Source organism: Pseudorasbora parva, chromosome 1, assembly GCF_024679245.1.
Source record: "Pseudorasbora parva isolate DD20220531a chromosome 1, ASM2467924v1, whole genome shotgun sequence".
NCBI classification, from domain to species: Eukaryota; Metazoa; Chordata; class Actinopteri; order Cypriniformes; family Gobionidae; genus Pseudorasbora; species Pseudorasbora parva.
The window spans coordinates 45,552,599-45,568,032 of NC_090172.1; the positions used below are offsets into that span (position 1 = coordinate 45,552,599).

At 37.3% G+C, this 15,434-nt stretch overlaps 1 protein-coding gene across 1 annotated transcript in view; it reads left to right on the top strand.

The window, feature by feature from the left end:
- The first annotated feature begins 3,462 nt into the window (after positions 1-3,462).
- Positions 3,463-15,434, top strand: part of pde3b (phosphodiesterase 3B) — a 58,052-nt gene continuing 46,080 nt past the window's right edge. Inside the window, exon 1 of the mRNA XM_067442878.1 lies at positions 3,463-4,857. Coding sequence (XP_067298979.1) covers positions 3,964-4,857 — 894 coding nt within the window. The 5' untranslated portion in view covers positions 3,463-3,963. The remainder of the gene's footprint in view (positions 4,858-15,434) is intronic.

The following is a 15,434-nucleotide window of genomic DNA, read 5'->3' on the forward strand; positions in this document are numbered from 1 at the left end:
TCAGATAAAACCAAAATTGAACTTTTTGGCAACAATGCAAAACGTTATGTTTGGCGTAAAAGCAACACAGCTCATCACCCTGAACACACCATCCCCACTGTCAAACATGGTGGTGGCAGCATCATGGTTTGGGCCTGCTTTTCTGATGGAGTCTGCTAAAGACCTGAGACTAGGACGAAGATTTGTCTTCCAACAAGACAATGATCCAAAACATGAAGCAAAATCTACAATGGAATGGTTCAGAAATAAACATATCCAGGTGTTAGAATGGCCAAGTCAAAGTCCAGACCTGAATCCAATCGAGAATCTGTGGAAAGAACTGAAAACTGCTGTTCACAAACGCTCTCCATCCAACTCTCTCTCGTCTCTCGATGTGCAAAACTGATAGAGACATACCCCAAGCGACTTACAGCTGTAATTGCAGCAAAAGGTGGCGCTAAAAAGTTTTAACTTAAGGGGGGCGAATAATTTTGTACACCCAATTTTTCAGTTTTTGTTTTGTTAAAAAAATTCTAAATATCCAATAAATTTCGTTCCACTTTATGATTGTGTCCCACTTGTTGTTAATTCTTCACAAAAAATTACAGTTCATACATACACTCCAGCAGGATAATGCACCATGTCACAAACTTGATTCATTTCAAATTGGTTTCTTGAACATGAGAATAAGTTCACTGTACTAAAATGGCCCCCACAGTCACCAGATCTCAACCCAATAGAGCATCTTTGGGATGTGGTGGAACAGGAGCTTCGTGCCCTGGATGTGCATCCCACAAATCTCCATCAACTGCAAGATGCTAACGTCCAACATTTCAAAAGAAGGCTAAGAATAGTTATTTAAAATGACCAAACTTTACAAAAACAATATAATACATTTGAACAATTATTCATATTTGTTAATTATTTAATAAAAATACAATTATTCATGTTAGTTCACATGTTTACAGAAAAAAAATATTTTTACTGCTTGTTCAATCTGCTTAATTAAAATGAGCTAAAGCAACACAATTGCTGTACATTTTGTCCTAACTTAATTTGATTGTTCAATCCATTTAAATATAGGTCAAATTGAAGTTTACTTAATCCGTTTGTGTTGAAATTACATGAATGATTTGTGTTGCATTAACTTAAACTGGACGGGGCTTGTTAGTTCCCTCCATGCGGCTATATCAAGAGAGAGTAAATGTTTTTATTTTAAATGTAAAAGTGTTATTTAATGTATTTGTGAGCAGGATGATAAAAAGGGGATACTTGATTGTGTTTAATATTAAATTATGTTGGAATTATTAGAACAATTTAAATTTCAGGATTAGGAGTGAAGCATTTGCATGGATGTGGACTAATACAACTAATGTCATAATAGATTTGTTGAAGGAGCTTTTAATGCTTAGCATTTAAGATGCCAATATTGCTAGCTAAATGTTTGGCAATTAGCTGCAGTATTATAATTCAGTTCTGTAACATTAAAATATCAAATATCACAATTCACTTTGATACTAATTGGTTCACTTAAAATGTATTCATTCCAGGATGTTGAAGTTACATTATCAAATTACGTTTGTTCAACTTAATTGATTCATGTGGGACCGATGTACACAATAAATCATGTAAGTCCAACGCATTTTTTTCAGTGTAACGATAACACTTTTAACTCATGGATAAGTCTACCAAAATCCGTATAATATAATAATATATGTGTTTTGTCGTGTAAAAGAGCATTTTGGGGGTTCCTGGGTTGGCTGAGATTCTGGAGTCCCCATTAAAGCCCTGCATTTATGCCCGAGCCCGACGGGCCCCGACTTTTTTACGCCCCTCGGGCCGGGCTTCGGGCCAATTTTCATGTCATACCTAAAACGCGGGCCGGGCTTCGGGCCTTTTTATAGGCTTCTCCTTCGTTTTATATTTATTTTATCAATTAAAAGGAACAATGAGTTCTGCGCTGGTGGAAACAACACGAGACCATAATAGCTAACGCGACTGTCAAGATGGCTCGCACAGTGTTCAGAGCATAGGTTCAGAGTCCGCGCCAGCAGCAGCAGCTTGCGTTTCTTCAGCGCGGAGACACACTGCAAGCGTGGTGTGAGCATGGCGTTTCTGTTGCGTGTCATCCGCGGGGCGTCTGGTGCTATTAATGTACAGGGAAGCCCTATACTTCATGTTAAATATAAATATATTGCCTATTGATACAGCAAAGACAACTTCGGCAGTAGCCGGCCCATGCCATATCCATGGTATTGACGGCAAAAGGCTACAGAATAATTCGTTCTGTATTGACTGGTTTAATATTTCAAAATCGATAATTAGGCTATGTTGTCTTTTATTATTACAATTAGGCCTATCTGCATTTATGTTAACCTACAGACTTTCAAACATTATGTCATTATGTGTCACAATGTTTTATGGGCTATATATGTTGTAGTCAGATAGATATGATGGGGCTGCAACACGCATCGCCGCAAATGACTAATGCAAGCCAACGCAAATGGCCGTAAATGAAACTTAAAATAAGTCTAAGATAGTCAAAAACACCATCATCTTCAATAAAAATGAATGAGATGAATGAGATCATTATCTTACCAGTGCGTCGCGCTCTCTTATGTGGTATTTGAATCTGAAATAAGCTGCTGAATAAAATGCATCTTAATCTTTTGCTTCCGTTGCTGTAAACTCCGTTAAATGAGCATATACCCCGGGAATTGAAGATGGGATTTATATTCATTTGCGTAGGTGTAAGGTAGGCTATAAGACAACCTGCATGTGCTTTTTTTATTTTATTTGTTTAGCTCCGTTTGCGAGAGCCGCGAGCAGAATCAGCCTGCCTCAGCTCGTCAAAAATGCCTTTTAGGCTACTGGTGGTAATAGTTGGCGAAATTAACTAACATTGTGATGCTTGAAGTGTTTTATGGATTTTATTATAGGCAAGACAAGTCAAGAGTTGATTTGAGAGACTAAATTAATTAAATATGCGGTTAACTCACTGTCGGCCGCTGGCCGCTTTTGGTCGTCACTTAAAAAAATTAAAACTTTAATTTAACAAACAAAAAAATGCTCTAAACATTTTTCTAAATTAACGTACTAAAGAAACGAAACGAAAAATAACTACTTTGACATTAAAAACAAAACAGAACTATTTTAATGGCTGCAACAATGTAAAAAAAAAAAAAAAAAAAACGGGCTCTAGTCGGACTCGGGCCGAGAATTTTGATAAGCTGTCGGACACGGGCCGGGCTAGGGCCTCAGCGTCTCGGGCCCGGGCCGGGCTAGGGCCTAGATTTGAGGCCCGTGCAGGGCTCTAGTCCCCATTGTTAAGAAAAAGGGACAGCTCATCTCTAACATAATGTCCATGTGTTAGTGACCTCTTGTGGTGCTTATGCATTGAAACCATAAGGGCCTGTTGCCTCATGAACGGCAGAAAACGTGAATGACACAATATTTAATACAATTTACATAACTAAATACAGGCTTAGCTTAATCATATGCTATAATCGCAAGTATAAATAAACAATAAAGACAATGAATGTATACACACCGCTCTAAAATTATAGGAAACACACCACACGCATGCATACATTTATCCTGTGTTTAAGGTCTTGAGATGCGAAACTTTCTACTTTAGCAGTCTATAGCATTGTTTAAATAATGCAATACCCGTATTAAATCTGACAAGAAATGAAAAATACAGACATAAATTGAAGGCGCGCGCGGTTTGGCTGCGCTGCAGAGAGCGCGCGCGTCTGTGTCTCGCGCTCTAGTCATTGTTACAAATTGTCGCACCTAGACGGCGACATAGAGCTCGAGTCTGCTAAAAAACAACAACATTTCAGCCTCTTTTCCTCCTGGCCAAAATGCCTGAGCACGTTTGAGTGACCATGGAGCGCGTTTGCCGTCATGTAGTGAAACGTTGACACACGGAGGATTTATTTCGGAGGAATGAAAGTTTAAAGAGCACCGAAGGAGGACAACATGGCTGTCCAGCAAGACGGAGAGGTTTTGCACTGTAAAATCAGACAGCACGATGGTGTTGTTGGCAATGCAAACAGCGCGGAGAGCTTCAGGAACGGCTATGTGAAGAGCTGCGTCACCCCGTTAAAACAAGACCATCCGAGGGGCTTTTTATTCAACGTCTGCAGGTTTTGCAATGAGGATATCCTCAAGTCCAAACTATTCCGCGGCTCGGCTCTCTACGTGGGAGCGCTGGCAGTTCTGGCGCTCTCTTGTTTCATTTCTAGGAGCTTTAAGAGTGATCACGGCGTCTCGGAGCTGCGGACTTTCCTCTTTGATTTCTCACAGTCCATCAGTCCTTTATTCAGCATTGGCTGCGCGTATTTCTTTCTGACCCTCTACCTGAGGCGGACGAAGAGGGAAAGCAGCAGATGTTGGCTTTTGTCCTTACCAGCATCATGCTACTTGGGGGATTTGATGGTCTTGCGCTTGTTGCAGTGGGGAGAGGAGCACCATCAGATGCAAATGATGGGCAGGTTGCTGTTCGTACTGGGCTGTGTGGGTCTGCTCACTCTCATCCCCAGTCTGAAACTCAAACACAGCGTCCTGATCCTGGTCTTCGCCAGCCTGGTGTGGCTGCTGTCCTTCACCAGCCTCGGCTGCCTCTCTCCGTCCCTCAGGCCGGTGCTGGCGTGTATGGCGGGGGTCTCCGGCTCTCTCCTGGCGCTCTGTTTCGATCACTATTACCCACCGAGGGAGACGGCCGGCAGGATCCCTAACACGGAGGAGAAAGTTCCCGTCATCAGACCCAGGAGAAGGTCCAGCTGTGTTTCTTTGGGAGAGACGTCCAGCAGTTATTATGGCAGTTGTAAGATGCCCCGCAGACCTTCCCTGCCCTGTATATCGAGAGAACAGGTAGGGGCTTTTCATGAGCACACACTGATCCCGATAAACCAGCTAATATATACCATCACACTCCTGATACACTACTAAATCAAGCATATCACCTTTAAAACTCATGCTCACACTTCTAACAATTCGAATGGCCACATACAATTACAACCACAAAACAAATCACACATCCATAGATCAAACTCTTTTTCTACAGCTACACAATCACAAACCTGACATGTTCAGTTTGTGCAACTATCCACACAGTTTATATCTTGGATGTGATGGTATAGCATTGTGGAGGCTATACACTGTTGTTGGGTCAGGTCTTAATGTTGTGTCAGTCACCTGTTGCCTGGTCCCAAATTTATTTAGGTTTGATTGTTTCACTGTGATGGAGTGATCATTATTTTTTGCTTTAACATTTTAAGGCTCGGTATCAAATGGATCACAGTTCTTCTTAGGCCTAGTTAGTTATGTGAAGTCTTGTTGATCCAGCAGTCCAATACAGGCTGTTTTATTTAAAATATTAACCCTGTTAAAATATTGTGAACTTTTTTAAACAAGCTACAAAAACACATTTATTAAAGATGACTGTTTGAGTCACATTTCCTTATGGCCTCTCTTCAGTGCCGCAGTAAAGTGATCCAGAAAATGTTATCCAGTTTACAGCACTCTTATAATGCTGGTCAGAATGTTGTGTTCATACTGAAGTGAAAAAAAAACACGAAACTATTAATCATTGATTCAATCATGTGAAAAGTGGGGCATCTCTTGTCCCAGTGGCTGTGCCGTGAATAGAGTATAACAGAGTTTTAAAAGTTTGCCATTGATTGACTCTTCTTTTTATTTCTAGTGCGACGTGAAACGTTTTAACAAAAGTATTTGGCTTATGTTATGTGTGTGTGACATAATGGAAACTCAGCAGAACGTTTATTTAACTTTTTTAGGCACATGTGATTTGTTATCTGTAAGTTCTATAAATATGGAAACTTTGTTAGTTCATTAGGTAGGATATGGTGCTTGCAGCTGTTTGATTTTTGAAACATCAAGCCCACATTACCCAAAAAGTCAGCCCTGGCGAAGGGTAAAGGGTCATGTTTAAACACTAAATTCAAGGTCATCAAACCTGTGTGGCTAAGTAAATATATTGTAAAATAGTGCTTGGATTTCATGTAGTCATCCTGACTTGTTTCTGCAAATACATGTAGGCACTATTTCAGCAAATTATAAAAACACAGTTCAAGTAAATTTGGAATCATTTTTCCACACTAATTATAAAGAGTTTAGTCTTTTCTCTGCTTGCTTGCACATTGCACATAAAGCAACTCACTTTGTGCTTCAAGTGATTTTGAGTGTGCTTTGAATGAGTGCACTGTTCCAGTCATGCTCATGAATTGAGGTTTCAGTATGACCAGTTTCAGACTTTATTTTGACCTGTAAGCACCTGTTCTCACTGAGCAGCAGCATCGGTTCTGTCACATGGGATCTGTAAGGGCACCTTAAAAAAGAGAAAAAAATCAAACTAGAATGAAGTGAATGGATTTTGCTAAGTTTGCCTATATTTCTTCTTTTTCCAACAGTATTTCATTTTAACATGTCTGTTGTTTGTGCATATTCAGTATTTCGGTGTTTTCAAATGTATTGAAAATTAACTTTTTGTTGAAGTGGAGCAATAAGAACTTTTCAGAAAGCACAGTACAGCCAATAATATTGTGTCACCAGGCAATTATTTACACTATTAATGCATTTTTCTAGTTAGTAAAAGTGTCATCCTACTGTGCTTTATTGTAAGCCCTCATCTAATCAAAAGGGAGCTGGAGAAGTGTATTCTGAAGCTGCACATTGAGCACTGACAAATATGTGTTTGCTAATTATTTGTATTGAAACTTTTGTTTTGCAGTGAATTTTAAATTGATGTTTTGTGCAACTTTTTGTCTTTTTCTCTGTTTGAGTCATGATGCGACACCAGTTTTGATTCTCTCTGACTGGTTTTGATAGTTCAGCTCTTTCCCTCTGTTTATACTCGCACATGATCCCGTTTAGATGGACATCATGAACAGCTTTTTATAAAAAAATGTGTTCCTTCAAAATACTGCTTCAGCCTGATTTTAAGGAATGCATTTTATTAATATTGCTATAGTAGTTTATTTTATTAATTAATATTATATAATTTAACTTTGTTATTACTATTAATATTATTATGAGGATAAATACTGATAATAGTAATAATTGTTTATTTTATATTTATTACAGCTTTTAGTAATATACATAAGGTCTAGTGAATTATATATAGATTTTCTTTATATACTTAAAAATATAAAAAATATATATCCTCAGACCTCAAAAGTGTGAAAGTGTTAGGTTATTATTTTCCATTATCAGTTGTGAAACTACAAGTATGCTAATATGTGAAGAAAGTGTAAATAAATGGACCTTTTTTTGTGGCTTTTCTCGTGATGTGTGTATGAATTGGTTTGTTCCGGTCAGTGGTGCTGTGTCTCACGTATGGCCTTATGACTTTTTCACTTGCACTGTGAGAGAAACGGCTCCAGTCCTCTCTTCAAGCCACCTGTGACTCATTGTGTTTTCAGCCCAATGTTCGTCACAGCCGGAGCTGTGTTTAGAACCCATGCTAGGATTATGGTGCTTTTAAGATGGACCACTATATGCGGTAACCAGGTGTTTGAAATGTTTATGTGGCTTGGATCTTTAAATCAGTTGATAATCATAACAAAGCCCAGTCACTTTTAACATAGCACACGGAGCGCTGATTATATTGCGGAGATGTTGGGGGCCGAGCAGCGAGCTATGCCTTATTCTTTTTTTGTGTTGCACTTTCTGACCAAGCTAGCTTTATAATTCAAGTTTAGCTAAATGCATTTGGGTAAAATCTGGTTTATTCTATACATTATCATACATTTTATAGTTCAAATTGAACTAAGCCAACACTTGCAAGTTATGACAACATGCATGATTTCTTTTGTGTGTACATTTTTTACAAGCCAAAATCATCATCTGTGGAAAATATGACTGTTTCCAAAATATATTAGGAAGCATATCAGTGTTGTTTGCAGATCAGGTGAAGTTGTGGTTGTTTTGTTGAAGTCATTGATTAGAAAGGATCTGTTTTTGTCAGTTTTTTTCTTAAGGCCAAGATAACTCGAAGTACTGGTTAATTAGAATGTACTAAATCTTTAAGCATGTCGTCGCTGACGGGTGAAAAACTTCCATCACGAAAAAATGCTACTTTCAGGAAATGAAAAAAGAAAAGAAAAGTATATAGTATATTATAAAAGAAAAGTATATAGTATATATATATTATACTATTAACATTTTACCAAAATCAAGCTCAAATACAATTTTTGAGGATTTTTGTCTCTTACTAGAACAGTCGCATCAGTAAGTGCATTGTGTGATGTTTTTATCAGCTTACAAGTTATACAATTTACTGTAGCTATGTGGCCGTTCAATTTTTCGGAGCAGTTTTTCCAAAATCTCCTGTCGCTAAAGACATAGTGCTAAGAACAGGCTATTTAAAGGCCCTGTTCTTCGTGATTCCATCTTTCAAACTTTAGTTAGTGTGTAATGTTGCTGTTAGAGCATAAATAATACCTGTAAAATTATAAAGCTCAAAGTTCAATGCCAAGCGAGATATTTTATTTAACAGAAGTTCCCTTTCAAAGCCTACAGCAAACGGCCGGTTTGGACTACACCCCTGCACTTCCTTGCTTGAATGACGTCACTAGAACCGTTTGTTGACTAACCCTCCGCCCAAAAGAACACGCAGAATAGGGGGCGTGGTCTCGTTGCTCTCCCACGTGGAGAAGAGCGGGCATTCAGCGCTTGCATCTCCCCGTTATAGTAAGAGGCGGGACCTTTCCGGGCAAAGTGCACTAAGCTGCTGTCCAATCACAACACGGGAAGCGCTGGCCCAATCAGAACTCGCTACGTGTTTCTGAAGGAGGGACTTCATAGAACAAGGAAATCATCAGGCTGTTTTTAGGACGGAGAAAACAGTGCTGTACAGATAAGTAAATTGTGTGAAAAATACTGTGTTTTTACACGCTAAACATGAACTCATGTTATATTGCACACTGTAAACATAATCAAAGCTTCGAAAACACGTGAAGAACAGGACCTTTAAAGGGTTATTTCACCCTTAAATGAAAATTCTGTCATTATTTACTCCCCTCCATGTTGTTTCAGACCCTCCGTTCATCTTGAAAACAAAAGTTAAGATATTTTTTTGAAATCCGATGGCTCAGAAAGGCCTTCATTGACACCAATGTCATTTCCTCTCTCAAGACCCATAAAAGGCACTAAAGACGTTGTTAAAACTCCATCTCACTACAGTGGTTCTACAATCATTTTATGAAGCGACGAGAGAAGTTTTTGTGCACAGAAAACAGCAACAACTAAATAACCACTTGTATAGTGTTGGCCGATTGCAAAACACCCTTTCCTGAAGCTTCAGAGCATTATGAATTAGTGTATCGAATTATTATTCGTGGTTCGATACATAAAGCCCCGAAGCTTCAGTTAGCTGTGTTTTGAGATCGGCCATCACTATATAAGTAGTTATTTAGGGGTTTTTTTGCTCACAAAAACTGTTCTCGTCGCTTCATAAAATTATTGTAGAGCCACTGTTGTGAGATAGACTTCATAGACACATTTTGCATGAAATAGACACATAGACACATTTTGCATGAAATCTTGCTTATCGCGATTTGGCTTTTCGCGATTATGAAATCACAAAGGCTACAATTATCTTTGATGGGCAGTTTGTTGGTGTAGGACGGCTCTGTGATAAGTAGTTAATGCTGTTCTATCTGAAAGCACTGCAAGTTCAAGTTGCTTATAACGTGCATTTGAAAAATCATCATGCGTCAAACATCTTTCCAGACATGAGCAGCATTTAGTCATGTTTAATCAATCAAAGCGTTTCAATTTTTAAAAGTTTTTCTGCTCATCGATAGTATGATGTTCATAGGGATTTCCACATGAATTTCCATGAATGACGTGCTATCGTACTTCTGCGGCATACACTTCGAGTACCCTGCCCAGGAGCGCCCTCTGGCTTGCAGCATTTACTATTGATCACAGCCGTGCTGCACTGAGAAGATGCACATGAAATAATCGCAGCCTTTGCCAAATCTCGTGTGTTTTTATTGTGATTTATCGTGCAGCCCTAGTAACGCTGTCTTTAGTGTCTTTTATGGGTCTTGAGAGAGGAAATGTCATTGGGGCCAATGGAGGCCTTTCTGAGCCATCGGATTTCAACAAAAATATCTTCATTTGTGTTCCGAAGATGAAAAAGGTCTTACGGGTGTCGAGCGACATGAGGGTGAGTAATTAATGACAGAATTTTCATTTTTGGGTGAACTAACCCTTTAAGGCTAGCGGGTACATGCGTACGTTAATGTTCTGTTTCCATGGCTGCGAGGTAACATTTAATTGCAAATCTATTATTTATTTTGTAAATAAAGCGTTGTGCTTCACTCCTGTCATAATATTCACGTCAAACAGCATTCACATACAAAAAAACAATTGTTTGGTCGACCACCGCCGGTGCTACTCAGACACCATGTTGGCGCTTTACCACCATATGATGTCACGTTCACCGGCACGTGTGCACTGTCAGAAAAAAAGGTACATTGCTGTTACTGAGGCGGTACCCTAAGGTACAAAACCAGAACGGTACTAATATGTACCTTTAAGGTACTAATATGCACTCTTAAAGTACTGAATAGTGCCTTTTAAGGTACTAATATGTACCATTTAGGGGTGAGTAAGGTACAAAGATATACCTTTTCACTTTTGTACCTTAGGGTGCCGCCCCAGTGACAGCACTGTAACTTTTTTTTCTGAGAGAGAGAGAGAGAGAGAGAGAGAGAGAGTGTGTGTGTGTGTGTGTGTGTGTGTGTGTGTGTGTGTGTGTGTGTGTGTGTGTGTGTGTGTGTGTGTGTGTGTGTGTGTGTGTGTGTGTGTGTGTGTGTGTGTGTGTGTGTGTGTGTGTGTTCCTTGAAAGTACTGTACTTATTCAAACAATCATTTCTCTATTTACCCTTGCATTGCAAACAAGTAGATATGGTCCAAAATGTATGGTGGCACTTAATTCAGATAGAGGCAGGGTGGAGTTACAGTTTTACTGACAATTTGAAGACCCATTGTAGTTGAGGTTTATTCACAAGCTCTTTTTAATACATTTCATTTGTTAAATCTTTGCAAAACCCACAGAAAATGTAGAGGGTGACCAATAGTAATGATGAAAAAAATGAAAATATGGATTTGGAAGGTTTATCATCATCGACAATATATAACATTTATGAATGTATAATATTTTAGTATTTATATGAATACCAATAAGCTGTTAAAAGTTCAATGCACATGTTTTTATTAGTTGTAACTCAATGAGTTTTAAAATGTATTATTCTTTAAATATGATTGTTCAAATTGGTATATCATGAAGAGTAAACAGTGGATGCATTTAAGAATTCAATGAAATAAACTATTTCTCACATTGTGGGATTTCAGTTGTCATTAATGTCAGACTGTACGAGGATCGAGGTCAAGACATAAAAAAAATGAAAGCACACAAGAAGACTTGTATGGAGTTTAACATCATCAATCCGTGACACGTTCAGTGATGGTGAGCTGCATTTACATGCGGGATAGAAATGGTGGCTAGCAAACAAAAACAATCTCTAGGGTTAATTTTGATCATGGCTTCTCTTGAAAAGAAACAAAGACTGTGTGTGTGAAGCAAGTGGTGGTCGGTTGTTGTTTCACTAATTGCGTCATCATCAGGTTCGGCACTCCTATTGGTTTTTAAGAAATCTAAAAAAATCAAAGACTTCAGATTGTGGTCTAAGATCCAAAGAATCTTTTAGGATTTACAAAATTTGTCTCAGATGGCAAAAATCGAAGCGTAAACCTCTCTTTAGTTATATGATGAAAGCAGCCGGATCTCACGAAAAATGCGTATAAATAGTACGAGTGTGCAATGTCGTGGAATGTATATGCCAAAACTCATTTTTGCGTGCATATGATACGCATTTTATGGCGTATTATATATACGAACCCCCCACCCCACTACCCTAAACCTACCCAAGAGAGCGTGTCATATATACGCCATAAAGTCTGTATCATATACACGCGAAAAACAGCGTATCATATGCACGCCAAAATGAGTTTTGGCGTATACATTCCACGACATTGCACACTCGTACTATTTATACGCATTTATGTGTGATCGGGTTGAAAGGCATGATGAAAAAATAGCTGAGCAATTAAAGAAAATGGTCAGAATTGCACAAAGAAACCAAACATGACCTGCCAGTTTAGTATCATAATCTGCTTAAAACAGTGGTCAGTTACATGCATGTCGAAATAATACATGAAAATGCAGGAGTCAGCAAAACAACCATAGTGCTTGCAGCCTTGAAACATGACTTTATTGCTATGTGCGTACATGGATCAACATCACGCTAACACCATCATGAAAAGCATCGCTGGTGTGCTCAGTCAGTCTTTTCTTACTTTTGTTTAAGTACCTTTGTTTATTAGACAAGTGAGGGCTAGGCTAGTGGACTAACTGGATGTTGTAGTTCATTTTTAAGGACAACATTTATTGTTAAGGCCTGTTTACACCAAGAAAAATTTCAGAAATGTTTTTTTCCAGCTGATGAGCAATAAAACAATGACAGCCAATCAGAATCCAGCTTGCTTCAAAGAGTTTTAGCATTTAAAGCGCCAGATGTCAAAACTTAGCGCATGCTCAGAATAAACATAATGTAAGTGACAATAAAATAGTTATAGATATTGTTTTTTCTTTGAACAGGCCTTTCGTCCTAACAAATTTGTAGTTCTTGTTGCCGAGGGGATACTTGAGTATTATTAGTCAGTTGTGACACAGAGCAGTTAAACTGGATATTTCACTGTTGCCTAAGGTAACATGCTTTCTTTAATTTGCGGACTCGCGTCAACTTAACTGCTATGTTGGGTTTAAAGCCATTACTGCAACTTCTGACTGTTATATTTAAATGCATGCAGATTTGATAAATATCCTCTGACAAAAGTACACCATCCCAAAAGAAGACAACAAGGAAATATTCAGCTAATCAAACATAATGTTGTTGCAAGGGTGGAGAATGGATATTGTCACAGCTTTTGTCTTCTAGCTAGGGTGTTTGTTAATGGAAGATAATTTACAAGTTAGATGATATAAATATTTAATCATTATTTCAAGTGATCATCTTTATTTCTTTGGTAAGTGGCCATATAATGTTCAACTGCTCAGTTATCACAAAACAAACCCCTTCAGGCCAAGGTGATATGAGACCACCCTATTTTGGGGTCCTGATTACCCTAGCAGGGTTTATTTTGCTATAATGAATGATAATGACGGGCTGTACGTTATTTCTTAATGGAAAGGAAACAGCCAACAACAAAGTGTAGTAAATCTGCTGCCTAATGTGACTGTTCTTGCTAGTTCCTGTCAGCTGAGCAAGGGTGCTTTTAGTTGAATTTGTTTGAACCATTGTGCAAGTGCAATTTTTATTTTTTACTTACTTATGTATTTTGTTGGCAAGTTAGTATTTTTATTATTTTTTAGTGATTGACAGTACCCATCTAAACTGCTTGACCATGGCTCAGACGGTGTAAAATTATTCAGATATGAAATGTAATTGTTCCATTAACGCCTTTGCCAAATTAAATTTAAATCTGATAGTGCTTACCTTTTGAAAGTCATTAAAAACAGATACTGCAGATCTGAGTATTAAATCAGACCAGCATTCACTCAAAAAAAAAATATTGCATGATGCTGTTCACTTTATTTAAGTAACTCATCTTGATTTAACACCATTATGTTAAGTTTCTGGTTCAAATGTAACTGCTTCATGTTATATTGACATAAAACCGTTACTCTTTGACATAACTTAATGTTTTTATTTTAAAATAACATGATTCAATTAAGTAGCCCGAACAAACTGGACATTCACTTCCCATCATGCTTTGCAAAGGGGCTGAATTTGGAGAGTAAATGTTTAAATACAGTGCTATTGGATGCATTTTTAACAAGATGAGAAAATGTAGACTTTTTAATGTTAATGTTGGTATTTAAAAGTTTGTGTTATGTTAGTGTTTTTGGAGGTTACCACTGTGGTGAAGTGCATGTGCTGCTCAGGGTGAGGACCTGCTAATAACAATTAAAGTTGTTTTAATAATAAAAAAATAACTATTTTTGGCATGCCATGGATGTAATAAAACCATCTTGGCTAGCCAATAAGATTTTGTAAAAGCTTTTTTTGTTAAATAACATTTGTAAATTTGTATTTACACTGGATTACACTGGATTACTTGTTATGGTTTTTGTTTGATATTCATTTTAGAATAATTTAACTTAATAGTTTTAGACAAAATTAAGAATATAAACCTGATTCAACTAACAGGCATTGAAAATAACCTTACGTACAAAAATTAAGTTTACTGAAATAAACAATGATAATTAAATTCAACATAACCCAGTTACGTGGAAACAGTTGACATAAAAAAGTTAAGTAAATCCAATGTATAATTTTTTTGAGTGCTGTTATATGCAGAGTTATGATGACAATTGTTGACATATATTATTTATGTAAAAAATTGGTAATATGCTAATTTCATTTTCATTTATGTATCCACATATTCATTTTATCTTAAATATACAGGATAAAAGGGATGTTGATACGTTTAAAATGTATTTAGTTTGTTTTGTAGAAGTCACATTTCTGTAGTTTTTGTTGCTATCAGAGTGATTCAGATAGCTTGAGACTGGAATGCAGTTTGGTCATTTGCTATTAGTGGCTCGTGTTGATATGGAAGCTGGGAAGTTGGCGGTTGTTATTTGTCCCTGGGGTGTTGTGCCATATGGGTTTATAAAAAGTTTGGGGTATATTGTGATGTTCATGACCTCATAAAAGTAAAGAAAATGAGAACAATCACTACTTGGCTCATAGCTTTCAGTTTTGCCAGCTTTTGTGAGGTTTAATATATTGTGTTTAGGCAAGGTTTCGGAAAATCTTTTTCAGCACATCAACAATAAATGAGGCCCCAGAAGGTTTAGACATACATTATGTAATGCTGAAGTCTCAAAAAGGTTAAAATGCTGTTATAAAGGCCTGCATCTTTCATACTCCACAAAAAACGGACCAATGTTTATTTAATGAAATACAATTTGTTTATCAGCTCACTGCTTATTGTGACAAATTGGTGAACAAACTGCTGTTCTTGGTCATGCTGTTGTGTCTGACAGAATTGGAAAATAAAGGGAATTTCAATGTGAATATTTTATATTCAAATTGTAGCATAAAATAGGAATACAGACCAAAACATTGCATATATTAAATTATTGCAAAAAAATAAATAAATAATAAGCAGTAAATATAATAATTGTGCAACACAAAAGACCAGAGTCTTTATTTTGCCATAAATTACATTTGAAAATATACTGAAATATAAAATTTTAAAACGTAATATTTCATAGGACTTTATGGTATTAAAATTAGCCTTGGTAGAAGTCAGAAAAGGCTTTTTTCAAAATAAAATTTGTAATTATA